Source organism: Nomia melanderi, chromosome 13, assembly GCF_051020985.1.
Source record: "Nomia melanderi isolate GNS246 chromosome 13, iyNomMela1, whole genome shotgun sequence".
In the NCBI taxonomy this organism is placed as follows: Eukaryota; Metazoa; Arthropoda; class Insecta; order Hymenoptera; family Halictidae; genus Nomia; species Nomia melanderi.
The window spans coordinates 1,985,838-2,012,467 of record NC_135011.1 but is presented as its reverse complement, the minus strand read 5'-3'; the positions used below and the strand labels follow the sequence as shown (position 1 = coordinate 2,012,467).

General features: G+C 45.5%; 3 protein-coding genes across 6 annotated transcripts; all 3 read right to left on the bottom strand.

Annotated features, from left to right (window-relative positions):
• Positions 1–1,297: 1,297 nt before the first annotated feature.
• Positions 1,298–8,532, bottom strand: Osi2 (DUF1676 domain-containing protein Osi2). 4 transcript variants are annotated; one of them, XM_076372967.1, is made up of 5 exons: positions 8,414–8,532; positions 3,606–3,745; positions 2,924–3,227; positions 2,124–2,317; positions 1,298–2,052 (listed from the first exon to the last, which is right to left on the bottom strand). In XM_076372967.1, the coding sequence occupies exons 2-5, from the start codon at positions 3,721–3,723 to the stop codon at positions 1,688–1,690; spliced, it is 981 nt and encodes a 326-aa protein (XP_076229082.1). In that variant the 5' UTR covers positions 3,724–3,745; positions 8,414–8,532; the 3' UTR covers positions 1,298–1,687. The 4 variants fall into 4 exon arrangements, with proteins under 4 accessions (XP_076229082.1, XP_031847320.1, XP_031847321.1 ...); XM_031991460.2 differs by lacking the exon at positions 8,414–8,532 and adding an exon at positions 3,960–4,108; XM_031991461.2 differs by lacking the exon at positions 8,414–8,532 and adding an exon at positions 3,886–4,096.
• A 978-nt stretch (positions 8,533–9,510) lies between these two features.
• On the bottom strand, positions 9,511–14,551 carry Osi24 (Protein). The gene is made up of 4 exons (XM_031991610.2): positions 13,984–14,551; positions 11,957–12,076; positions 11,126–11,418; positions 9,511–10,249 (listed from the first exon to the last, which is right to left on the bottom strand). The coding sequence occupies exons 1-4, from the start codon at positions 14,549–14,551 to the stop codon at positions 9,827–9,829; spliced, it is 1,404 nt and encodes a 467-aa protein (XP_031847470.2). The 3' UTR covers positions 9,511–9,826.
• A 6,409-nt stretch (positions 14,552–20,960) lies between these two features.
• LOC116433438 (uncharacterized) lies at positions 20,961–26,259 on the bottom strand. The gene is made up of 4 exons (XM_031991514.2): positions 25,859–26,259; positions 24,444–24,711; positions 23,624–23,881; positions 20,961–23,071 (listed from the first exon to the last, which is right to left on the bottom strand). Exons 1-4 carry the CDS (start codon positions 26,096–26,098, stop codon positions 22,977–22,979), a joined length of 861 nt encoding a protein of 286 aa, XP_031847374.2. The 5' UTR covers positions 26,099–26,259; the 3' UTR covers positions 20,961–22,976.
• Positions 26,260–26,630: the final 371 nt, after the last annotated feature.

The following is a 26,630-nucleotide window of genomic DNA, read 5'->3' as shown; positions in this document are numbered from 1 at the left end:
GTCCACCTTTCCTTCTTCAACGCGCCGCCGGAGAGAAGGAGGGCCGGGAACGAGATTTTCACGCGCGGTTTGATCGCGTCGGATCTCTTGTCCGGCTGCTGTCGCATTAAGGAAGAAGAAAACAAGTACAGTTCGGAACAAAAGCGGCGCGATCAGTGAATGACTGCTGTCGCTCGGGCAGCGATCGCGCGGATGGTTCGGCGGGCGGTTGGAGAAGAAGTCTCGTTGAATTCAATTGGACCATTAGAATATTGTTAAATGATTATCGTGATAAATGGGAAATATAGTTTTTAGAATTTAGAGTGTTTTAGTTGTAATGATAGAATAATATGGAAGATATTTATACGGATACAATCGGCTAATGAACACGCAAAACTTCGATTGATCGATACGAACGGTCGCTTAATATCCTTAATCGTTCGTACGGCAATATTCATTCGGGATAAGTGGCCGTTCCATTAATTAATAGAATCTCCGAATTCTCCGTTTTACGGTTACCAATCGCAAGATCACTTTTCTCCCCTAACTACTGTTACGCAGTAAAAAGATCATTCGATTCGCTAAACTCAGCGAACCGTGCGTCTCGGTTCTTAATATTCAGAGTGATTCCATTTCCCGGTATTATTCAATCAACTTCGGTATTTAATAGACGATACCGTATCCGTCGACGTTTCCTCGACGTTGGCCTTTGAACCCGTGGTCAAGCTGGCGGAACGAAAAATCCTCTCTCGGTTCGCTGGTTACTCAGACGTGCGCTCGATGTTGATATATTTGATCGGAGTAATAGGTCTCGTCGATTAAGATTAAATTTCAGGGTCAAACCGTGCATCGCGCTCGAATAAAAGAAGAAGAGGGCGTGGCGGTAATCTGTTTACGCTGGTTGGGGCCGATGGCCCCATTTCCCGGGGACTTCCGGCTGAGGAAATCGTCCGGGGGATCGCTGAAACTTGAGAAATCGGGAAGCAAAATGGTCTGAGGTCACATATTTCTGTCACGCGCCGAGGAACCATTTACGGGACGTTTTCACAGACCTCGACGAGTGCCATAAAATGGCAACAGTATATCGCACTCTATATACGATTATACGATTGTGACTATAATTACTCGACGTCGAAAATAACCGTTCAGCTGAGAACAAAATCCGAGATTCAAATGTATTAAATGATAATCATTCGGTAATAAGTCTTCAAATTCGCAGTGCTGTTTTGGATCACCTCAATCAGTTACAGGTGCGGAAACGTAATATCAAGCAAGCTTGAAGGTTTGAGTCAATCGACTGAATTTATTACTAGTCGCTAACACAAGTATAAAATACACATCTCTTACTGACCTATGTAATAAATAATTCCGTAAGTTTAATCATATTTACAAGTCAATACTCCTAAATGATGCCTAACGTTTAAATGACACGCTGCTCACATATGGCAATACTGCGTGAACCCTTGAATTTCTCCTTCAGACACTCCTGTCGTAGTCGATACGAGGATCGATGAAAATACAGAAATATTACTATTGTACAAAGAGAATCGCTAAGAATTTCCCTCGTTGTAAAATGCTATTTTTAGTCATGGTGGGTCATTTGCTCCTTAGAGTTTCGGCAGCCAAACTCTGCTAATCTGCTCCCTGATACGTCAATTATTTGATAATACTAACGAATTTCAAGAATAGAGAGTCTGAAACTATCATTTTACGACTGATACTCTCTGTAGCCTCGATAAGCAAGGTCCTGGCCGAAGGCCACGGTGTCCCTGTGGTAGCCCTGGTAGTCAGGAGCATGCGCGTCCTGCTCGTACGCGTAATTGTTCGAGTTCTCTTTGTAATAAGGATAGCCGATTCCACTCTGGCTGTAGACAGGGGGGTGGTAATTCTGGCTGAGCGGCTTGTACAGCTTGAAGAAACCGATCAGACCGGGTATCACGATCGCCAGGAAGCCGAGGAACTTCTTGAAGGACGCCAGACCCAGGATCAGAGGTAGGAACAACAATAATTTCAGCTTGAACAGCTTCAGAACGATTAGCATCGGTATCAGAAGCTTCTTCAGCTGATGGCGTGCTGTAAGATGGAAAACACGATTGATATCTGGAGAAGATTGAGAAGATCGTTGCGTGAAGCTAGAAGCTTACAGAATAGAGTGTCCTTCTTGTTCTCCAGAGTGTCGATTTCGTCAGCGATCTCGTCTAAGAATCGAGGAGCGTACACTTCGTTGTCGCCGGTCTCTTCGGATGGGATGTGCAACTCGATGGCCACTGTTTTCACGAACTTCTCCGCTTTCCTTAAGGCGAACTTCATTAGCTGGTCCCATTCTGAGTCGGAGGATCTGAAAGTGACAGGAAGATTAATCGGAGGAAATAATTGTATTAGCTGCGCCTTGTAATAAGTTACACGATCGAGTGATCGTATAGATCATGAATTCGTTTTTCTGGTGTTTCTTGTATTGATTACGTTGATTATCAATTAAATACTAAATAGAAAATATGCGTCGGACAAAGTTCTAATTAACCCTCTATAAGCTTGTGTGACTTTGAAATCGCATACCAATATATTGGCATTTCGTTGGTTTATTTTATTTTCCATAACAAAGTGGCGAGTAAAATTCAGTAATTAATTAACACAAACTTTTATACGCTCTGGCGTGAAAGTTCGTTATTGTTATTTCAAAATGGCAAGATATACTCGTTTTAATGAAATTATTAAAACTAATGAATATATTGTTAATTTTATACTGCACACATTTTCTTATGGTCACGGAAAAACTTCGGTCCATAGGGGGTTAAACTCCGTCAAACGTGAATTACTAGTAGATTAGTTCCTTAGGTTCTTATAATACGATGTCTGATCGCGAATCTGAATCTACTGGAGTCTTCAAGCCAAATCGTCGATGACAGTCAATTATTTGAACTTCTAAATAATTGAACTCTTATACCTTGCTTCCCCCGAATACTCGTACGGTTGACGATGTACCTCCCGAACCACATCCCCCGACATCCTCACGACTTTCACGTAATCATTCAGATCGTAGCGAGAGTGATCGAAGAAGTCAGAAAAGTAACTCAACGCCTGCGACTTGAAGCACTCCGCCAAATCACCGTTCAGGCAGCCCTTATTCGTCTTCGCGACATAAGGATCCACGTTTCGTCCCGTTCCCAGGCCGATCCAGTCGAAGATACCTTTACCTTGCCTGGTCCTGTTGAATGGCACCTGTTCCTGTTGCACTGGCACACTGTTATCTAAAAGCAAACGTGAAAAATAATCAATGTAACGTTCAACCCCCTACAATCAATACTTCCACTATAAGTTAATAACTGCGAAACAAACAAATCGAAACCAGTCATTTCGACTGTTACAGTAGTTCCAGTGTTAAATATATGATACAAAAATTCTAATTATCTCGAAAACACTACACATTACATTGAACTTCAAACGCAAGATGACGCAACCATAACGTTATCACTCCTTGAACCGGTTCCAGAGAGTATCTAGTGAACTTCTCGTCTCAGGCTGCCAACAAAAAACAACCATACCTACTTTCCCCCAAACCCGAGGTCTATCTCGTCTAGAAGACTCCGAGTCCCAGGAGAAGAGAAATAAAATGAAACTGCGCTCACCTCGTTCCTCTGATTGGCCGGTGGCCGGCCCGTCCTCGAAGGTAACCGACTGGCACGGTACCAACAGCATCCACGACAGCACCAGACCGTGGGTTACCAGCAACGGGACTAGTCGCATGCTGCTCACCTGGACGTTGTACCTGCAGTGACATCACCTTATCGACACTCAGTTCACGTGCGTCGCGTATTACTAGCCAACGAGACGTTCTCACGTGCACCGTCTCGTAGATCGATCGATACCTCGATCTTCAATACAAAGAAACAACGAAAAACGACGAACCTATTCCGACATGTTCAGAAACAGCTGCGCGCGTTCGTTCGAGGAACGACCAATCGAAGAAAATCGACCCTTACCAAATCTTCCGTCAAATGATCGGCATCCGGGTCGCGGCAGTCGACGGCATCGTTTCACTGATTTCGGGGAACAGGGAAAAGAAAGTAACGATCGACGCGATTCACGGGCAGCACTCGAGCGTCTGCCGCGGGCCCACTTCGATCGTAGCCGCGCTGCGGGCCCCGGCGAAGTGCCGTTACCTCGGCGGGCCAATCGGCGAGCGGCGTTCAGGGGAACCGGGTCCGTAACCTTGTATTCCGGCCGCGCGTCCATGACATTCGTTACGCCGATCACGCACCGTCCTCGGTTAACAGGGATCACGAATTTTCGTGATTCCTGGGGCCTTCGCTGATTGAACTTTGAACTGATTAACATGTTCCGTGTCGCGTGTACCGTTTGCGGTACGATGAATTTTTAATTTTTAATTTTTAAAATATTTCCTGTGAAATGTGTGGCAAACGAGGCAGAAACGTGGAGAAGTAATATCGGTATGAAAAGTCAGTGAAAGCTTGAATGTTACTGATGATTTCATTTAAGGCATCAGTCGTAGGATATAACCGAAATTTTCACGGAATGTGTTAACACGTTGAACACGAATCGAATTACTGTAATTTAATTAGACGATGATTATTTGCTTAGATTATTTTTAGGTTAATAATATGTTACGAATATTATTTTTATATTGCGAATAATAGCTAATGCGGTGGACGGAGATAAACTTGCGATTATAATGAAACGGTTGGATGAAATAATTTGATATTAGATTTAGATTGAAGCTACGAGTTTGCGATTCTGCAGAGAATGATGAACTACCGATTTTTCTATTGCTAGACAGGTGGCGAAGAAGTTATACGGAAGAAAGAAGAATGTATGGAATCAAGAATGAAATTCAATGTAGTTGAATAATTGAAGAGAATCAAGACGTGTTGAACACTGTCTGCAGTAATTAATGTACCGAGACCCAGTCCTAATCTGTATTATTTAAGCTTCTATTGCTTCACCTACATATGCAATATTCAATTGCATATTTATGACCTGAATGAAACACTATCCACACTAACTTCATTAGCACAAAGCAGAAACAATCAGTTCGAAGATCTTTAATGAACTTCCTTCTTCAGTTAATTAACCAGCTGAACTGAAGACAATGCATCCAACTCCATCCTATCAACTACATCTACACGATACCAACAAAAAGTATACATCCCCAAAAGACCTCTGAATCGTTAAATCCATATTTCACCAAAAACATGGTGCATCTTAACCCTTAACCCTATGTCGACCCTTAGCAACCTCTACTTGTTTTAACAATTTCTTCTATATTTATTTGTAGTACCACAATTGTACCATTTAAAGGTAACATTCCAACGACTCCCGAATATTCTTGAATAAATAAACAGAGCGTCATATTAACACTTAGCCAACCGAATGAGAGATCTCCCACTTTAAAATGAAAAATCAAAAGCACCTCGGACCGCAAAGGGTTGAAGAACCTTCGCCAGTACCAAAGGAAAGTACTCGGACGATTAACCGGGTCACTCCGCACGCGGAGTAAATGTTTCTCCCAGCACGAGGCACGCGGACGATTCTCACCTTTTCAACTGGGAACTTCGGAATCGATGAAAATTACACCGACGAAACGAACATACAGTGAACCCGACGGCGCGTCCCGTTTATATAAAGGACCCGCGCGGAGCGTATGGGGGAAGATCCGCGTGGGTCGTCGTCGGAGAAAAAGGCAGCTAAAAATCGAAAGTGAAAGTGGTCCCCGGATATAGGACCGGAACAGGCCGCGATTCCAACAAAGAGAGACGATCCGAGAGGAAGAAACGAGATCGCTGGGACTTTCCTTCGTAATCCTATGGTCGAACGTGCGTCATCGGCCCCTTTCGTTTTCTCTATAGTCTAACGCGGTGGTCCTCTATACAGGGTGGTGACAAAAAATAGTTAATACTGTTAACCCTTTGCACTCTAGAGGTGACTCTCATTTGATTTGAGCAAAATTAGAAAATTTGTGATTTCCTGTGAATTATCTGTGATTTCTCTTTGAACTCATTTCAAGAAACATCGTTTTTGTCTAATTAGAAAATGCTAAGTGTTTCTAACGAAATACTTCCGAGTGCAAAGGGTTGGTAAACTGTGTTCATTGACAGTAAACCAGACGAGTCGAAATTGCCGAATCCTCGGTTCTTGCAATTGTTAGAGATGTTTCTCTGAGGAATTATCAAAACTAATACAGCGCTACGCAAATTGAATTATAAATCAATTAAAGTCTCAGTAGATGACCCTTGAAGTTAATATAGAATTTCAAGATAATTTCACTCGGTAGGCTTATTGTTAGATGAAAGATAAAAGTTTTATCGCTGAAAATTAATACTTTCACAACAGAGAATTTCATCCTAGAAGCGAAAGTTTGATCCTGGCAAGATAAGAGAGCAAAGGGTTATCTGCCTTCACTCATCTTGTTATCTCGTGCTCGTCATTAGACTTCGCAAGAAATGGCAATTGTTGATCGGTTAATAGTAGTATAAAGCTTTCGCTGTTAATATTAGAATTCTATCGTTTGAATGAAACAATAGTGGAAACTGTTGAGAATTGAGAAATAGTTTCAATCGAGAAAGTATTCATTTCTTGACACACGTTTGTCAGAAGTTCTGTCTGCGTTTAACATTTTCCTCGGATATATTTTCTCAAGTTTCCAGCCCGTTTTATGCAACACCCTATACATCTCTCACGTTCAATCGACGTTCAACCCTTCCTTGCGCAATCAGTTCCGGGAACATCTCCGAAACCCGTCCGAGTTACAACACCGACCGTGACGAAACGTTCCCGGTATCCCGGATCACCTAACCGAAGAGAGAAATGACGATGATGGTAACGCATTCACAGCATTTATTGGCGCACTGTACATGGACGCGGCTCGGGCCGCGCCGGGTCGTCGTCCCGACCCCGGTCGAATAAATAAATAAACATTTAATTTATACGGGAACGTTCATACACCTCACACGGTTAATTAATAAATTAACATCCGCCCGCGAAATAAATAAACTAGAGGCCGCGGAGCCGCGAATCGCGAGTTTAACCCTTAATTACTATCGAAGGTCCACGGGACTGCTCTAAATTCTCATTCACTACTGTTCACCTTCTTCCGTGACCTATAACCTCTCCATTCGTACCTTTCACTTACAGTCTAACGTTTAACCCTTTGTCGAAAGTTCTTCACTAGAAATGTTCAATGTTTTCCGATGAGACATTCTTTGAAACTAGCTAATGAGACGTGAAATTGAGAAGCTTGATTTGAATATTTCAAAACTATGTGAATATACAGTATTTTCAATTGAAATTACATTTTGTAATGTGAAATATTTAAATAGAATGGCCCTGTTGCTTAAGTTATTCGTGAATTATTAAATTAGTTTCGAACAATGTCGTCTATATTTTATCAGAAAATGTCCGAATATTTCTAGCGAGAAACTTCCGAGCGCAAAGGGTTAATCGTCTGTGAAACCTTCTACGGCAGATTCGTAATTCAATGTTTATAGTAGTTAAGGGTTAAGAAAGCGTCACGAAGCCGGGCTCCTCGGGTCACGAGAATTTGCTACGATAGTGTTCACAAGATTCGAAATCGTGGATCACTGTGAGCTACAAGCGCCGGAAAATCGAGGCGTCGTCGACGTAGCGACGCGTCCATTTTCCGTGACGTCGAGTGACGGTGTAATGTTGAAATCTACTGGACCGATCAGAAGTATGGGACCATTTTAATCATTCTTTTCTGAACTCGGTATTGTTAACGTTAAAGTGTTCAAGAGAGTTCTAGATTTGGAAAGCTAATTCTAATTGGAAACCAGTTACTTCAAACCTTTGTCATTTCTGTTACTCCACGCCTTCGTTAAATCGTTTTATTCCATTTCAATCTTAACATTTATATACTCTGTTTCTCATTGATCACACTGTGTATTAACTTTTGTAAATCGAAGCTTGGAATATCTACAAAACGCATCGAGTCTAAAATAGATTTAATAAAGTATCGACTCTAAAATAGATTTAACAAAGTAATCTAAAAATTAGAGTATTAAATCCCAAAATTCCACAATACCGAATTCTAACATTCTCAACCTCCATTATTCACCAGTTACAAAAGACGAATAAAAAGTAAAATTTCCCCAATTGAGAATTCAGAATAGCTAATAATCAATTGCGGTATATTTCCTCATAAATACCCATGCACCGCGCAACAAGCCGAATCCTCTTCACGGCGCCTCATAAATTTTTACACGCCGGTGCTTCAACCCACCATTAATTATACGCCATGGTCCCATACTTCCGATCAACAATGCATCCAGAATTTCATTCGGGCGAACTGCAGTCGCGGTGCTCGACGACCGCCGCATTCGAGTCCTTAATAACACACTGTTCAACTGGATATCGCGTACCGTTAATCACCGCAGCCGGTGCAATCGTAATCGTCTCTCACTATTAAAATCCCGCGAAGTAGTCTCTCGCGCCAGTGTCTCGCCGAGCGTCCCCAGTTTTGATTGGAGCGTTAATTGTCCCGATGACGGCCGGCAGCGGAACAAACGCCGATTGCCGCGGCGGCTCCGGGAAACCATTCTCTCGCGCAATCGCGGACAATAGGTCGACGCACGAAGGTATGCACGAGCGGACGCGGAGATATTTCTCGCGCGAACACTGAAACATTCGAATTATCCGAACGCCGGGTGGCTGACTGAAGGATGCTCGAATACCTTCGCGGCAACTGCGGAGAGCATTCGAAGTATTCGAAGGATCGGACACCTCGCGAAGCTTCCACGCCTCTGATTAATGAATTTTTAACGCGTCGAAGATTGGAATATAGTATTCAGACACTCTGAAACAGTATAATAGTACAATAAAATGTGAATGATCGTCGTTTGGTTCCTGCGTTATGAAACATCGATCCGTCGAAGTTTAAACCTTCGCACTCGAGCGGCGCCTTCGATCGCCGTTTGATTTGACTGAACAAAATGATCAAATTTAGAATTCAATATCATTTGATATAATGTATCGTGGAACATCGAAATAAAATAGTTAATTTATACTATTTCTCTATGTTAGTTGTAAAGCATATTGATATCTCATAAAGAAAATAACGAACGTTTGTTGAGAATATTCTCGAGTGCAAAGGGTTAACCCTTTGAACTCTGTAGGCTCGAATATTGCACCAGTTATAATATTAAATATTTTAGAATTTAATATCAACTTTGATATGTGTCGACACATGGAACATCGAAATAAAATAGTTCTGCTTAATTTATACTATTTCTCTGTTAGTTGTAAAACATTGATATCTCATAAAGAAAATAACGAACGTTTGTTGAGAATATTCTCGAGTGCAAAGGGTCAATCCTTCGCACTCGCGAAAAGTGACTCTCCAACGGACCATCAAATTCATCAAGCAGGAAGGGCGAACATTCGAAAGCATCCAGAATTTCAGCCACCCGACCAAGGAAACAATAGAGAATCGCGCACGCGACTCGAGCAATCTTCGCGAGCATCCCATTACGCGTTCGTCCACACTCGAGTTGCCAGCTTTCTAGAGCGCTAATCTCCGGAGCGATCGGATCGGTCTCCAAATCGGTCCGCCTGGATCCTTCGTATAAATAACCCTGGCGGGTCAGTCGGTTCCGCGGACTCTCCATCTATAATTACCCTCGGCTTTCGCCACTTCGAAGTACTCGTCTGCATACCAGCGTGCAATCAACGGAGCAAACCGGAGTCGCTAGCGATTAGCTCGTCGTCTAGCTGGGACTCTGAGGAATGTCCTCCGATCGGGTTTCTCGGTCCTGGAGTCGATTTCTCGGCGATTGGACGCCGGTTAGAAGATTCCTGAGGGATCCCAGCCGTCTTCTTACAGGTTCCTCGCGTGAACCAGCTTGTCGATGTCCTGGTAGGTCGCCAGGATGGCCTGGTTCTGCCTGAGAGTCTGGTCGTCCCTGGCGACGGCGCAGTTCGCGTACGCTTCCTCGCATTTCACGCCGTCCTGGCCGTCCTTCGCGGCCTTCATGTACCGGAAGAACCGCAGGACGTCCGGGTTGTCGCTGCTCGGCCTGCGCAGCTCGTTCAGCTCCCTCGACAGCTGCGCGGAGACCAGATTCGAGTACGGCGCGTACCTGGCCGGGCTCCGGTACATCGCGCACACCGTGTACTCCCGGCAACCCTCCGTCGTGTGGCCCAGTCGCGAGAACACCGCGTCCAGGCGCGACAACAGCGGGGAGTAGAACGGGTCGTAGTTCGTCAGCATCAGCGAGCTCGTCGGGATCTCGTGGAACACCTGTTCGTTTCAGTTTTCAGAAGGTGTCTTTGTAGCTTTTGGGTGCGTGTAACGTCGATGATGATTATTTAACCACTTGCGGTGGAAAGACGTGCCACGTGTTGTACGTCGATACCAAATCGTTTTGACAAATATCGTAATATGCGAGATTATTAACCCCTTAACTTGCACGCTCGAGTTAATTCGAGCGCTAAACAGGCCAAACCGTGAAAATAACAATGTGAAAGCAAAGAAAAAGAATCGTAAGCTATAACACTTATTTATTCAAGAATAAAATATAGCCTGTTTCCATGGAACAAAAGCGCAGTATATCAAAATTGATTCTTTTCGGCCGGTTTTTTCAAAAGAACTGTGCGTTAAGGGGTTAATAGACAAATTTAGCATTTGTACATGTGTAATTTGATCACCAGTCGATGCGACTTTATATTCTCTTCTGGAACACGTCGAACGTGTCTCGCAGAATTTCTTTACAACGCAAGTGGTTGAAGGTTTGAGATGGTTGAGTAGTTGGTAGTTGATGTGTTGGAGTTGAAGAGGAAAAGTTTAGTTCCTTGAGTAGGAATGTGTGTCAGTGTGAAGTTTCACAGGTTCTAGTTCTAATTGAAGAAAAGTATCTGATCAACCAGTGTTTACGGTTATAGAGAAAACAACGACAGATTTATAGAGAAAGGAAGAGAGATGTTCACTTGAAAATTTATTCGCTCGTTTGGAGCATTGTTCGAAGGTGGGCGTCTGGTTGTTTATTCAAGAGTTACAGTTCCCGAAAGAGGGTGGCGTTTTATCGCGTCTAGTGGATAGTTTTATGGTCGACGCTACGAGCCGAAGTAAGTCGAGCGACGAATTAGTAATTAAAAGTAGCAGAGTGTAGGATGTTACCTTGAAGTCTTGCTTTTTACTGGAAGAGAGCCCGTTCACGGCCACGTGACGAGTGTAATAGCGATCCGAGATCGCGTTCGCGTGCGTCATACCGGGATTAACGAACGTGTACCGCGACGAGATGTCCGGATTCTTCTGCATCATCGTTTCGTCGTACATCGCGGATGCGGGCAGCGTGCCGACCGGCTGTCGAGTCAAGTAGTCGTCGTTGTACAGGTCGGAATTGTCCTTGAACTCGAAATTCTCTTCCGGCTGCGCGGTGGTGTGCGCCGATTGCGCGAACGACGAGACACCTGTTGAAAATGGCGTCGATTAAACGGCGTCTAATTAGGTTACAGCAGTGAAACACTCCAAGAAAACATGTATGATACATCGATGATCACTTTAGTCGAATATCGAAGCGGAAATATCGTTTCAATCTTCCCTAACGTCGCGTGCACCGAAATTAGAGCAGTCCTTGTTCCTTTCAACGGAGCTTATCGTAGACGTAATCGTCAGATTACCTTGCAGGTGCAATGATTATGATTGTGAAGTTAATTCATGCATCATTTTGGAAACTAAGGTTACCTGATGATCGCTGAACGATAACGACTCATAAACGGTATTAGTAATTTCGTGGCAGTAACGATTTTACAATAGATCCTGCGAAACATCGAAACTATATATCGTCAGACTATCATCGATCGAAAGCTTGAAACTATTTTTATTCGTTTGCAGAACTTGTTAAAAAGTTATTGTTCGTTAAGAAGATTCCAAGTGTTCGATCGATAAGGAAACATGTTAGAAAATGTACTTTTAATTATTGAAATGCAACGAGAAGGGGGAACGTACCTTTACCGAGTATATTACCGATACTGCCGATGATGCTGGGCAGGAAAAGTGCGAGCAGAATGCTCTTAATGATCTGCACGCCGAATATCAGCGGCAGCAGCAGCTTCTTCAGGCCAAACGCTAGAAAACCAAGCCCGAATCCTGTTAAAAAGGTACTCTTTCCCTGAAAGATGGCTGAAAGCAAAAGTACCAGCGAATTAAAGCCCTGCGGTTAGTCCTGAAAGCCATGCTGCAGTCAGCATATTTCGCCTCTGGTTTTCGCATCTCTCTCTCTTTCTCTCTCTCTCTCTCTTTCTCTCTCAAGTGCCAGTTTCCACGAGCTCGCTGAGAATCACCCGAGCACTCGAGGACCACGACAAAATTCGCTGTCGATGGATTTTCATGGTGGAAGAAAGAACAGAAACGATTAAATGGCGAACGTATAATGAATGTATCTGCCAATCAGCGGTGACCCAACCGTATTAATTATTCTTAGCGCACGCAACAAGCCAATCAGTGCTGTGAGAAGCATCCGTTCTTCAACGACGATCGTTTAAGTGCCGGGACGTTCGATTCCGTCTATTTTTACGTGACCGGTTCCTTATTCTAGATGCAACTGCGTGTGCGTACGGTAACGGGAACGAAAATAGGGTGAACTCTTGCGAAAAATCAAATTCGATTTATATACATTCATTACTAATCCTTTTGTATTTCATACTCATTCATACTTTCAATTAGATCGAAATTCAATGAAAACCAAGGTCTCCTTTATTATCTCGTTTTGAAACTACAGTGTTTAGAAAATTTGAGATGTTCATTCTGTACTAAGCAAATAGAAAGACTGAAGTCCACGAACAAGTGATCCCCTATTTAAACTCTCGCCACCGTGTATACGCCGCCGACAGGAAGTTTCGAAGCGTTTGTCCAAAGGTTTCTCCGACATCTCTGTCCTGAATTGTAAAACGCTCCTAACCTTCCGATCGACGACGAAAATCGGCCATGATGCTTGAAACTTCAAAGCGTATTTGGGTCTTGACTATAGTAGTCTCTCGAGTGGGATTTCTAAACGCGCGTACACGAAAAACCTTCTGCCTGCGGAACCTGAATCGAGAATTTCAGCGACGCGCGTCAAACGCCGAACCGACAGAAAGCAGGTTCTAGCTCTCGACACGAGTACGTTTACTTTTCTCTTTCACTTCCACTCCTCTCCACCTTTCCTTCTCTACCTTGTGTTTCTTGTTTTCGGGAAAGTCGACTCAAAAGCGTGCCTCTGCTTTCTCGGCTGCCGTTCAAGGATCCGGCGATCCTTTTCGATTTCCCGGCGACACCACGGAAAATCCGGTATCGGACTACGATCAAGACCCAGCTATCATCGGCAGAAAGTGTTCAATTGGGATTCTTTATGCGACGGCTTCATTAGCATAGTCGCTCAAAGATTTATAGGGTAATACCTGTATCCATAAAATATTCAACTACTTTAGACTCTAAACGCTACAGGAAAAATGGTGTCACGTTTTAGAACAGTTTCATTCATTCGAAAGGTGACAATAGGGATCGTTGGAAAATAACTGAACAAGAGCATAAGAGATTGTAGTCACCAAAAATCAATTCTCTATCAATCACGAGCCTTGCTTCGTTCAGGAATACAATTAAGAGAAAATTGCCTCGCAACTCCTAAGGAGACGCGAACAAAGCTGGATAACACTTTTTCCTCTATCCTCCTAATCGAAGCAAAGACGAATCCTGACACTTGTTCAAATACCTCCTCGACCCCTAAGGACCACTCGAATCAGCGCGAAGACGAATTCCAATCAGCCAGAAATCCGTGCGACCCTCCGAAGCTGCCAATCGAATACTTTCTGCCGAAGACGATACCCCGAGCACCCTTTGCGCACACACATACACAGTGAGAAACGTCGGCGGACAAGCTGAGATCGGATCTCGCGCGGTGAAGGCGGGCCAGGCCATAGCAACATCGCAGAGGCTCAGCATCTCGCGGCGCGCGGCGCGAGTTTACGAAAGCGTGACTCGAGGTTCCGTGGACTCACCGTTGAAGAAGGTTCTAGCTTTTCTAGAGGACACCGAGCCCTGGCTCAGGCGTATCTTTACTACGCGTTCCCTGGCGTATCGGCGGGATTTATCGACAAGGCTTGCGTCCGGCCGGTCGTTACCTTTTTCGTCCTTCCTCGCGACGGGAGCCGAATCCTCCTCGGTCCCAGCGATCCCCGCGGTACCGTTCGCGCTATCGTCTCCCGTCCTGACCAGCTGATCCATCAGCCGCAACAGATCCGTCTTCGATGAGCAAGCGCCAGCGGAATCGTTGCGACAGTTATCGGAGGCCGGATAAGCCGTGGCGTTCTCCAATCGGCTAGCTTCGATCTGATACTGCGACTCGTCGTCCGTCTGTATCACCTGGTTCACGTTCAAGTCGAATTTACTAGGCTTCCCTGGCATTCTATGCGGATGATCCAAAGAATCGTCGCCGATGAAGGACACCTCGTTGGCGATATCCTCCTGGTCGGTCTCGTTCGCCACGTGGTCCTTGACCCCGAGCGAAGGCTGCAGCCACGCGACCGCCAAGATCACCAGGAGCAAACCGCCTCTCGATCCGTCCATGGTGGCCGGCCTTCGAATCCGCACGCTCGACCCTGTCACTCGGTACCCCCGCCCCGGCTTCCTCTCAGGCTTTTTATCTTCGTCCAGGCTAGCTACTTTTACTAGCCGAAAGACGGCCGCATCTCGGTCCGCTGCGCTCGCTCGACGTCCCCTGGAATTGAGAGAAAATCGTTACTCGTTCCTTCCCTCGCTCCGAGACGAATCGAGTTGCCCTCTTTCGCCGGCTTCTTCGCAGCTGACTCTCTTCGCGCTGTACCTCTTCGATACTCCTATTGTCTAGAGAAGATTCGATCGCCGGCGTCGTTAATTGCCTCCTCGTTTCCCGAACCCTCCTCGACGGGCGTCGAACGAATCGTTCTTGTTCCGAGGACAAGTGGACCGGTACAACTGACCGACGCGCCTTTTTTCGCGGTCTTCTTTTTCGCTCGGTTACGGGATCCGGCGAGCCGAGGCGACTTTCGAGTCGCGTGTCCGACGTCTCGCGAGTCCTCCTACCGGGACAGCGTGTCGCGCGACACTTCGGGACGACTCGCAAATCGAGCAACGCGACGGCGAGTCAGCCGGTTAACCGTTTGACCGATTGCGCGAATCCTCCTACCGAGCGAGCGGAATGCGTGTACTCACTGGCGGGCTCCGTAGATGACATCAACGTCGACGGAGATCGATCTCCAGGCGGCCGGAATGGTGCTGGACGCTTCTGGTGTGGTCCTGGATCACGGTGATTCAGCTTCCAGGCGGATCGCGCTGCTCGAAGGGAACGATCGGGACGCCGCGATCGTGCGCGCGACGGTCGACTCGGTACTGGCGAGCCTCGGTTCGGATCGACCGGACTGATCCGATCTGGGTTACCCGGCCATCCGTCTGTCCGACCCTCTGTCCGTTCCTTTCCACCTTCCTCTCTTCCAGGTTCGTTGATTCGCCGGTTCCGCTACCGCCGAACCGTCTGCCTCTCTCTTTCTCTCTCCCTCGACGGTCCCCGCGCGGCGAGACGTCCTCCTCCGTTACGAATCCGATCGAATTCGACGCGGGTCTAACGACAACCCAGCCGATTTCACCCGTTGGAATTTCGGCTGATGACGTGCGGTTGTCCATTTTCTTTTATTCCTTTCGTTGACGCTTTACTCGGTTCTCATGCTGCGTTTCGTCGCGCCGATTGTCCTTGTAACGGACATGTCATGCGTGTTCGTTACGTTTCGCGTGGGCTTTCATTGGGAATTGATTTCATTGTTTCCGGTGGGTTCTGTTAGAGTTTAGTGCTTGTATTTGGGATTGTTTAAATTTCTCATTGGTATTATTCGATATTTGGGAATTCGTTATTGATAAAACTGTAATACTTTGCTCAATTTAGAATAATGAAGTATTTAAGCTGTCGTCTTAAATTTCTATGCATGACTTACAGCGTTCTATTGTTTCCATAGTATATTGATTACAATGCATATAGATTTAATTCTCGACTCAGTAATGACGACAGACACGTCACCTTCATTCACTTCTTTAAACACTTGTGATAATTTCAAGTTCCCTTATTCAGAGACGCCGCGTGAGACCATGAGAGCAACATGACGGTTCTTTAGAGACAATGACACGGCTCGTAAGGAGGATCGTGAAACCAAAACGCACGCGGCGGGTGTCCCGTAATGAGCCATTAGTTCTCGACGACTGATTTAGAAAGGACGTCGGCGAAGGTGTTTCGCTGTACCGTTGACATTGACTATTCTCGCCGCAACCAGAAGTCCAGTGGACAGCGAGTCTGAATCGAAATCGAAAATTTCATAGTGAACACCGCACCGTTTCGCGGCGATTGTTTCCGGCGCGAGTGCGTTGATTTATTAAGGATTAGGCGGCGAAGTTTACAGTGGAAAGTGTGGGTTAATGTCCGCACGTTAAAACTGTGGACGTGACGCCAGTGCTGACGCCGCTCCGGTGACTTCGACGCGTGGTCAAGCGGTGTCGTCGGCCCGAACTGTCGAAACTGAACGCAGTCCAGCGCGCAAGGTAAATAAACAAGACAACGCTACAAATAACACGTAAATCTACGAATAAACAAACATTGTATCGCGTTATTGAAACTAATATTTTAACTAACACCGATCGAAGATCATTCGAAAAATTGTCGAAGCCTTTCAACGATCTTTTCACAAAAACGATTCGCGGAATTCGCATGAAAGACAGTACATCGCTGAGAATCGAGTAGTTATACTTTCAACATTATCTTGAAGCTTCTTAAGTCTAAAATAGAATAAATAGATCCGTCGGTAGTGCACTTCAATTATTTCGCAAATATTTACGTTTGCGCCGGCACCTGTCGACCGATCAAAATCATAACGAACTTCGGTCGGACACGCCGATCGAAGGATCCAAGTGAGAATTCTGCTTCTGCTGCACTCGGCAGAATCTGATTTACGACCTCTTCACGCCTATCAAACGTCTCGAACAAAAAGCCCGACGAGGTTGCCTCGGTTATCTTTTTCCCGTCGTCTCCAAAGTGGGTTGCTAATCCGGTTTCATCTTTATTTTTCATTGGTGCCTTCAAAGATCAACCGCGATAAGCAGCCGTCGTCGACTTCTTCTTTCCACGCGCCCTGAGGAACGTTTCCCGACGCGTCGCGTCACCGATACCTCGAAAAAATCGCGTCGCTAACGGTAACGAGCCAGATGGGCGTCCCGCGGACGTCCGAACAGACTCGTCACGATTTCGACGAGCGTCGCACACTTTTACGAGCGATTTCTCCGCTGCCTCGCCCCGAATTCAAAGGCGGTCCCGTCTATTCCGCGAAATCGCCGGTCGCCGGCACGCGCTTCACGCGGGCCTGGGAAAATTCGACCGGTCCCGTGAGTTGAATACCAATTTTTATCTTACCGTTCCTAAAAGATCTGAAGATTATTCGTAACAGAAAGGAAAGTTTGTTAAGCGCAGTAGAATAATAGCAGACGCGCACGTGAAAAATTGAATTCATTAGTGAGAAGATTTCTTTCGATGGAAATTGTACAGTAAAATGACAGTAGCATGCGTTATAAGCCGAGTGATTAACAGGTCATTATTCAAAATTCTCAGGGATTCTAAATAACGAATATATGAATTTATTATAATATAATGCAAACTCATTCGTAATGAATCACTTCCATCGGAAATGAGCATTACAACTGCGTAAACTGAAAGACTGAAGATGTAAATTGATTAGTAAGAAGATGGAACGGTTTCCTCCGAAAGAATTCTACCAGAGAACCGTTCCTATCGATTTCACGTCGGGCATTTAGACAAATCACGTTCACCGGCGTGCAACAATGATTCACCTGGACAGCGCAGCGTTTCCGGTTCACGGGCGATCGTCGTTATCGTGCGTACGGTCAATGTCAATGCCGCTCGGCTGCGCGGAGGCATACTAAAAATATATTTTCGTTCGAAAGAAGGTCACGCCGTGAACGCTGCCCTCCTTCCTTTTTAAAGAATTCCTCGCTCGCGTTACGCGCGCCGCGTTCAAAGATTGTTGCAGAGCGCATTGGCCCGGCGAGATTATCCTCCGTCAGCCGGGTATTACTGAACGATAATCTCTAGGTGGCCGTCAATGACAATTATCCTCGCACCAGTTACGTTACGAAAAATCTTTTATTTGTCTCGTCGGAAAAGAGCGCGACAGGTGCACGCGCGATCATTGAACCGATCGGAGGATTCTAAAGCCGGCGATTTCTGACAAATTCAAATTTCTCTTCCTTCGCGAAGAAGTTTCTTCTTTCGAGGTGTCCTGGGATTAAAGCTGTTTTCGAACTGGAAATCGCCAGCGTCGTTTATTCGATTTCGCAGTTGTTCCGTGGAAAAGTAGAGGAATTTACACTATGGATGGTTCTCGTTTAACAAATCGAGGCTGATGCTTCGTTCGACTAATTATACAGCAATGGAAATTTATGATGAAGAAAGTTGGAGTGAGTGTTATTTCGTTACACTTATCGTGATTTAGTAATGTTCAATATTGATCCTCGCGGAGATCATTGATTCAGTTAGTGCCGCAGACAAAGTTCGGTTTACTTGAGTTCGGTTAATGTTATCGCGGCTCTGATAAGCGGGGAATTTAGGTTAACAGGCGTCTGTCGCGCGTTGTTGAATTAAGAAGTCGAGGCTGCAATTAGATGACAAATAATTGTGTCGTTTCATTAACGATATCATTTATCCTGTATTCGGGTCAAGGCATTAGTTAGCTGTCGCTGGCCAATCGTCGTTTTATTGATCCACTCGGAGGCTGGAACCCCCTGTTGTACGAGATTCTTCGGATAACCGATCGTTTACACTTTCTTGGAAAACCGTGAATAGGACCCGGTCATTTCAATATTACTAATGAATTAAGCAGAAGCTACGTGTCGGAGATCCCCTGATAGAGAATCCCGATGCATAATTATCACGTTTGACGCGGAGGAATGTCTGTTTGTATGTCCCACTGCGCTACTAAAATTCCGGACTCTACGATGACTCTGACGGTTCTCAGTATTTTAGTCTCCCTTATGATAATTGATTCGGAGATGGATTCAAACGCGAATCACAGACAATTGGACGGTTAATCATTCGTCTTAATCACGGAGGATTCGTCTTTGGATTCGAAGATCGCTGCATTCTACCATGAATGCCAAGTACAACAGTGTTCCCTGCACAAATACTCCAAACCAATTAAAAAAAAAAGAAGAGAGAATGAACTTCAACGAAATTCATATGTTTTCAACGTAATTCATGACATTTATTTAGTTGATGTAAGTTGAAAAAGATTAGTGATTAACGGACTAACTCTGCGAGTGTTCAAAGGCAAGTAAACGTACATTATTCCTTGATAAATACATGTGATGCACGAGGCGAGGCAAGTCGATCCCAAAAGAGGAGGCCTCCAAGAAATAGGAGCAACCAGAAACCGAAAAACGAACCGGTTTTAGAAAGTGCTCCGATCGCTTCCCACTCGATGTAATCCAAGCTGCTTCGTCATTTTCTTTCGTGAATGCAAGCCACCTGCTCGCCAGCTGTACAATTTTTCTAGGCTCGATCTCAACGCGAAATCCTCCAATTCGCCTTCAGCCCCAACTACCCATTACTGAAAGAAAGGATTTCTCCGTTCCCAAATTCAACGAAAACTCTCTACAAATTATACCTAAAGGCCAGTGAACCCTGCATCCAGCCACACTTCGTTCAACCTTTTCGCCCACGCCAGATTCTCAGTCCCAGAATTCCCCATATTCTCTCGAGAAAGTCTCGTATCTCCTAAAACCGTTCACCAAAAGGCTCCACACCCAATCACCTGTCTACCCAATGATCCACATCACAAAGAAATACTTTAGACCCAAGAAACATTAAAAACCACTGGCCTATACCCAATTATCAGTCCAAAGTCACTTACCAATGCAAACCCAATCATCCTTCCATTATAGCTACCTAGCCCAAACACCCTAGGTCACAAAAAACCGATCACCTATCTACCCAATGACCCACATCCCAAAAAGATACTTCAAACCCAAAAAACATCATAAACTCCTGATCTAGACCCACTTACCATTCCAAACTCACTTGCCAACCCAAACCCACTGATCTTTCCAGACCCACTCGTCCATCGAAGCTCGACCATCTATCCATCACGGCTACCTAGCCCAAACATCATAGGTCAGCATAACGATCGCGGGATATATCGGAGCATCGGGAGTACGCATCGCGGCAGCGAGCCGTTATGTTAATACTCGGCTTGGTTCTAACGTAAGAACGTAACGGTCGAGTTATGGCGAGGCGGGTGCAGGTCTGCGTGTCGGTTGGCTCGGTCTCCTCGGGCATCGCCTGCCGATTCCGATCCCGATCGCTCGCGGCCCGTCGTTCCCGTGGCCGAACATTGTCATTAGCCTCGCGGATGGTTCACCGGGGCCCGCTGTCGCGAAACAGCAGGGCCCGACGCGATCGGAGTCGCCGGGCGCCGAGCCACATCCGCCTGGGACTGGTCTGCGCGGGCCGATAACGGTCTGACGGTCAGCACGCGCGCCACGGTGCGTGCGCGCGCGCGCCGGGGGCCTGGGCGCGGGCCCAAATCTGTCAGTAGGTCACTCGTGTCTCGTTCCAGGTCTCCGCGCCTCGACCTTGACCCGACAACCTGTTCAAGGGGACTTTTGTCCGAGGATGTCTCGGATTACGTCCGTGCAGCTGCGGCTGCAGCTTTAACGATCGCGAGCAATTGAAGCTAATTAGAGCGATTACAGGTGCTCGAGACGGCTAACTGCGGTTTACGGATCGCGTGTCAGTCGGGGTTTCGAGGATCTTATCGTTTTTATGGGAATAATGGTAACAGCCGGAGTTCTCCGTTCTTGATTTGAGTGAGTTTGTGGAGACATGTGAGTGAAGCAGAAACATTGTTCGTAATGGTATATTTGATTTTACATTGTAGTCGATAGTCGATGTGGTTGCTATTCTATGGGAATAAATAGGTAGTGAATAATTATATATATTCTCTTAGTCGTGCACATTGGTTCGTAGAACTACAGGTTGAAGTGTGCCATTGAAAGCCATCACTCGGGCACTCGAAGGACCGCAATCTTAGGGATCCTGGAGATCTTCCAAGGATTTGGGGTTCAAAGGCAATTATTGGGCATATCTCCGAACTTACACAGTTCTGTAGATATCCAATCATTCTTTAATCGTAGGCAACTCTTCAGAGACTACCTCGATATCATCCATTATTCCCGAAAGCTTATCCTTACTTGACCCTTTGCACTCGGAAGTTTCTCACTAGAAACATTTGAACATTCTCTGATGAGATAAAATCGATATTTTGTGAAACTAAGTCTACGAGAAATCACGCGTACATTGAGGAACAAAGCTATTTCACTTGAATATTCCTCGAAATGATGCATTATAGGAAATATAATACTAAATATCAAATTTTATAGTTTTACTGTATGAAATCAAGTGAGTGAGAGTCATCTCCCGAGTGCAAAGGGTTATCGGTCATCGAAAAGTTCCTTCGAGTGCCGGATCATTCTTCGAAGCTAATCCTAGAACTTCGACTGTTCCAGTTGTCCTCTATTCATTATCGTAATAAACGCACGCACACGCACACTGTCGTTCCAGTAAAACCAAGATGGCGTCGCATTCCTTACATTATTACATGAAAATCCACCCAACTATCACGAACTCCGTTACCAGTATCATTATATACATCTGCGTTCGTAAATAGTCCGCATACCTCGACGCACTTACGCCATCACGATCCAGGAAGTGTTTGACATCACGCAAGGCACCCCTGCCCGGCAAATTTCCCTGGGAATGGCAACCGGATTCACGGCGATCAATATTACACGCCCGTGGGCATTACAACTACCGAAGACTCGCGTGCGAATCCAGTTCATTCGCTCCGCGAAAATCCCACGGGCACCGATGCAGTCTTCGAAACACCATCGGCGGGCCTCACGTGACGCTGGCCCATGGCATCGCTGACTCGCCGTCGCATAACGGTTGGCGATGGGATCAAAGATGGCGTGTTCCATAGAAACACCTAACCCAGAATTCCATATCGCTGAAATAAATATACCTACCTACCACTCGACGATGGAATAAATTAAGATTCTACTCTAAATTAGGATACACTTCGAAGTTGGTTCAACCCCTTAATGATGTTCTTGAAAAAAGGACCCTTGAAACACGATACATAGGAATCTTGGAACACTAAAGAGACTTTCAGCTAAACAAACGTCAATTCTAATTCAAATTGAGAAATCACAAATGTCAGTTTTCCCTCAAATGAATACTTCTCTTAATCAGTCAGTTCTTGAAAAAACTTAGAAACCCTTGAAACATACATAGGAATCTCAGAACACTAAAGAGACATTCAGCTGCACAAATGTCAATTCTAATTCAAATTGAGAAATTACAAATTTCAGTTTTCCCTCAAATGAATACTTCTCTTAATCAGTTCAAGAGTTCAGAACTTAATCGCTTCGCTTCGTAAAGGGATCGAAACCACGACTCTCACAGCTCCAAGCTACACTAAGTAAACGAAATAAATAAACGAACGAATTCGCCCCTACCCGACCCAACCTTCAACCTTCTGGAATCGATCGCAACCACCCCATCCCAGCGAGAGCATTCCTTGTCGGTCTTAATCCCACCGCGGCTAACGGTACCGCGGGACGCGAAAGTAACGCCGCGTGGACGTTTCCCAGCGAAACGGAAACGCTAATCGGCGTTAAACGAGGTTTCTAAGCGCGAGCAATTGTCAGCCGCTTAGGACACTTAGGAGCGACGAAAGGGGATTAGTGAGCCGCCGGAAGGAGACTATCGGCACGCGCGCAATGCGTTCGAAAGTCAGCGCAAAAAAGGAAAGGGGTAATGAGCGTGATTAACCGTTCGCTCGCGCGAATAAAATCGCGACGACGAACGAGACGGCTCGTCGGACCATAGAATTAAGTTTCAGCCTCATCCGTAGGGGTTGCGATGATAGGGGTTGTAAACGGCGGCGGGGTAACCCTGGTAGTCGTTCCTGTGCGCCCACGCTTCCTCCTGTCCGTATCCTACGGGATCAGAGAACAAAACGATAAGGATCGAAACGAGCCGATCTCTTCTCCGAGACACTTCTTCCCCTTCGATATCGAAGATAAAAGTGGAAAAAGTTCGTCGGGGCAAAAACTCGACGAACGCCGAGCTTCGCGGTTAGTTAAGAAGTAAAAGCGAATTCACTTGATCCGTCCGCGAGACGCTTGTCGTCTTCCTCGTCGAAGATGGCGAACGCAAAAAAACTTCGTAAGCAGTTAGTACACTTCGCGAAGTGGCTGTCACGGTCTGGAGACGCCGAAGTTATCTGTACCCCGGGCGTAATCACGGGAATTGCCGTCGCGGTTGATACATTATCGAATTCTGTCATTCGTGCAACCAGCAATCCTTGGAATCGTCGATGGTTGCGTAACTGTAGTTGATGGCAGGATGCCCGTTTTTCGTGTTATTCAGCGTACGATCGATTACTATTGTTTAGGTCAATCGTCGGAGGACGCTCGGGGTTCACCGAGATTTCTGCGACCGTTCCGTGGGGGGATCGTTAACGGACAGTGGTGTTTCGATCGATTTACCTGTCGGATAGTCGACCGGCGCCTCCGCCGCTGTGGCCCAGTTGTGGTACGGGTACGTCTGAGGGTGAGGAGGCACCTTGCATATCTTCAGGTGCGATAACACCGACGGCAGCACCAGGGAACCCAGCACCAACAGCTTCTTGATGAAGTGCACGCCGAGGAAGATCGGCAGCAGCAGCAGCTTCAGCTTCAGCAGGTTCAGGAGGATCAGCAGAGGCAGGATCACCGACTTTTTCTTCTTGAGCAGCCTCGAGTCGTCTGACACAGTTTTCAAATTGAACAAATCGAAGCAGAGATAATCTACCATTGACTCTTATCTCCGAATTTCAATTTCTTTCTATATCTTTCCCCGTGCTTAATAATTCAAATCAATGGAGTTTCAACCCTTAGCACTCCAGATGGTTTCGTAATCTAGCAACTGCAACGAATTTTTATAGTATTCTAAATGCTATAACATTTCTTCTTTTATTTTCCTTCTTAGTACAAAACTTGGATATGCGAAAAATCGAATAATTTTAGGGTAGTTTCCAGATTCATTCAAATATTTAATATTATAACTGGTGCAGTATTGGAGCCTACGGAGTGCAAAGGGTTAATTATACAATTCAAAAAGCGAACACAATTTATCTTCGTTCTACCATTGACTTTTACCTCCGAATCTCCATTTCTCTATCTTTCCCCGAATCAGCTTAATGTCCCGATTCGAATGGTGTTTCAATTAAGACGCGTTAACGGGTTCTCGAAACGTTCGAGTTGCTAAACATGGTAAACCCGTTCCGGAAGATTGATATGCTTTTAGAGACGGGGCCATCGAAATTACCATGCGTCTCTGCCCTGCTCTGCAGCTGCGTGATCTCGTCCTCGTCCATGATCATGGGCATTTTACCGAAACTCCGTCCGGCCACGGAGTTGTCGATCGTATACACGATAGCACGTTTCGTTAGCAGGTCCTCCACGGTGTCCCTGACGAAGTTCAAGGCCTCGACCGCGCCGCTCTTGAACACTCGAGACTGGGGCAGCTTGGGAAGGATCGTTTGGCTCGGCATAGACGGTATCCTTATTACGCGGAGCGAACCGTAGCTGAACTCCTAAAGCCAGACGAGGAAATTCCGAGTTTAGGGGACATTGCTATACCCTAACGCAACGCGGGAATTAATTAATTGCCTCATAATCTGCGTTAAATTCGCGCAAGCCTTTATCGTTGGCGTTGAAAGTATCTGATGCGAATTTCGTTTGTATGTTCTGGAAAATGTAATGAATGGTAACTATGATTATTTGGAGTGTTAATGATGATTGGGAGAATTACTTTTAATGGTGAGTTTTAGTAGTTAATGTAGGATATATGGAAACTTCTCTATGCAAAAAGGTAACGTGTTATTTTTCGAGTTTTTCGAGTTTCTAATAGCTTTCTAAACATTCAGTTTTGGTAAATATTTAGCTGGTTAGTAATTGCAGATTTGTCGACGGATTAACAGCACTGTGCGAATTCGAAACATTTTCCCTGTTTGTCCGTGCTCTAAATGGCGAAAGTTAGTGTCATCGGTGGCTCGCTTAACATTTAAAATCGATTTAACGGTTCGCGTGATTTATAACAGGTCATTAAGTCCACGGAAATTCTAGAAATAGTATGTCGGCAGATATTCAACGGTGTTAATTAAAAAATAAAAGTCCGCGAAAGTGCGTGCCCTACTACGCCATCTTCAGTGTCAATACTCTCACTGTTACGTGAGTGTGAATGATAATAATTGCCTGGGACTCGGCAATGTAAACACCTGCGTACACGCTCGATTCATTTTCGAAAGCAAATCTTTCCAGAATTTCACCTACTTCTAAATCACCGTTCGACACTATCCATTTACAACGCAAATACGTATAAAAATAAACATTTACACCCTACAAAATACCCGTGCAAACAAAACTGAACACAACTGTACAAACTACGACAAACTTAAATCCAAATGCACCCTAAGAACCTCGTTCATCCTCATTTTTAAAAACGAAGAAGGCAGATACGTATAAAAATAAATATATACACCCTCTAAAATAGGACTATCAACAAAACTAAACATATCTATGCTACAAAATACAACAAACTTCAATCCAAATACAAAGAACTCAAGAATTTTTCATCCTCATTTGAAAAAATAACAGAAATACCAGAAAATCGGATTACTCGTTAGACGAGCCAACGAACACGTTGGCCTCGCGAAATATTTTTACGAAACGCGTCGATACCTTCTCTCTGACATCGTGGAGCCACCTGACAACTCTGTATTTCCCGCAGCTCGCGAAATCCTTCTGCAGGCTGCAGTCGGCGCGACAGCGCTCGACGAACGTGCTCGACGAGTTGCGTAGCGCGAGGGCAAGGTTGTTGCGCGAGAAATAGAGGACCGTCAACAGAACGAGGCCGGCACGCGTCAGGATCGATCCCCGACGTCCCCGGGCACAAGATGCGTCGCCCCTTTCACAGTTCATGGTTCGAACAAAACCGGGTTCAATCTCAATGCACTAACGGTCCCGCGCGGCGACTCCTCGAGGATGTTCACATGGCCTTGAAGGATCGACGTCCCGCGAAAATCGAGCCTAACCGGCCGCGCGACACGCCCAGATCTCGTTCGCGAGCGAGATTAGGTCCACAAGCTCACTGACACTGGACAGATAGTGTCTTGGCCATTTATACGGCGTGCATTTAGGTCGGTGGGGGTACCGGTCCATGGCTTAGATAATGTTGTTGCACCGAGAGATTGGAGCTTGGTGCAGCCACGCGCGCATGCAGCACGCGCTGCGCGTGCTCTCAACGACACCGGCTATCTAGATGGAGGAATTTCAATGGTTTAGAGATCCCGAAAGATTTCTGAATGATTCGGTTGTGGAGGAACGATCGGTGATCTTCTGCTGTTGTTTGAGGTGTTCACCCTTTGCACTCGAGAAATTCTTCTGAACAAATATTCATTATTTCCTGGTGAAAGATCAATGATACGTTTCACAACATAAAGAAATACCTTAC

Excerpts from the sequence above, each read along its gene's own strand:
- Osi2 (XM_076372967.1), bottom strand. The coding sequence starts at position 3,723 with ATGCGACTAGTCCCGTTGCTGGTAACCCACGGTCTGGTGCTGTCGTGG. Across the intron at positions 3,228-3,605 it reads CGGCCAATCAGAGGAACGAG|ATAACAGTGTGCCAGTGCAA; the intron begins GTGAGCGCAGTT and ends GTTTGCTTTTAG. Across the intron at positions 2,053-2,123 it reads CAAGAAGGACACTCTATTCT|CACGCCATCAGCTGAAGAAG; the intron begins GTAAGCTTCTAG and ends TCCATCTTACAG.
- Osi24 (XM_031991610.2), bottom strand. The coding sequence starts at position 14,551 with ATGGACGGATCGAGAGGCGGTTTGCTCCTGGTGATCTTGGCGGTCGCG. Across the intron at positions 12,077-13,983 it reads AGCTAGAACCTTCTTCAACG|CGTTTGGCCTGAAGAAGCTG; the intron begins GTGAGTCCACGG and ends TTGGTTTTCTAG. Across the intron at positions 11,419-11,956 it reads CGGTAATATACTCGGTAAAG|GTGTCTCGTCGTTCGCGCAA; the intron begins GTACGTTCCCCC and ends CATTTTCAACAG.
- LOC116433438 (XM_031991514.2), bottom strand. The coding sequence starts at position 26,098 with ATGAACTGTGAAAGGGGCGACGCATCTTGTGCCCGGGGACGTCGGGGA. Across the intron at positions 23,882-24,443 it reads GAGCAGGGCAGAGACGCATG|ACGACTCGAGGCTGCTCAAG; the intron begins GTAATTTCGATG and ends AAACTGTGTCAG. Across the intron at positions 23,072-23,623 it reads GCCGGTCGACTATCCGACAG|GATACGGACAGGAGGAAGCG; the intron begins GTAAATCGATCG and ends CTGATCCCGTAG.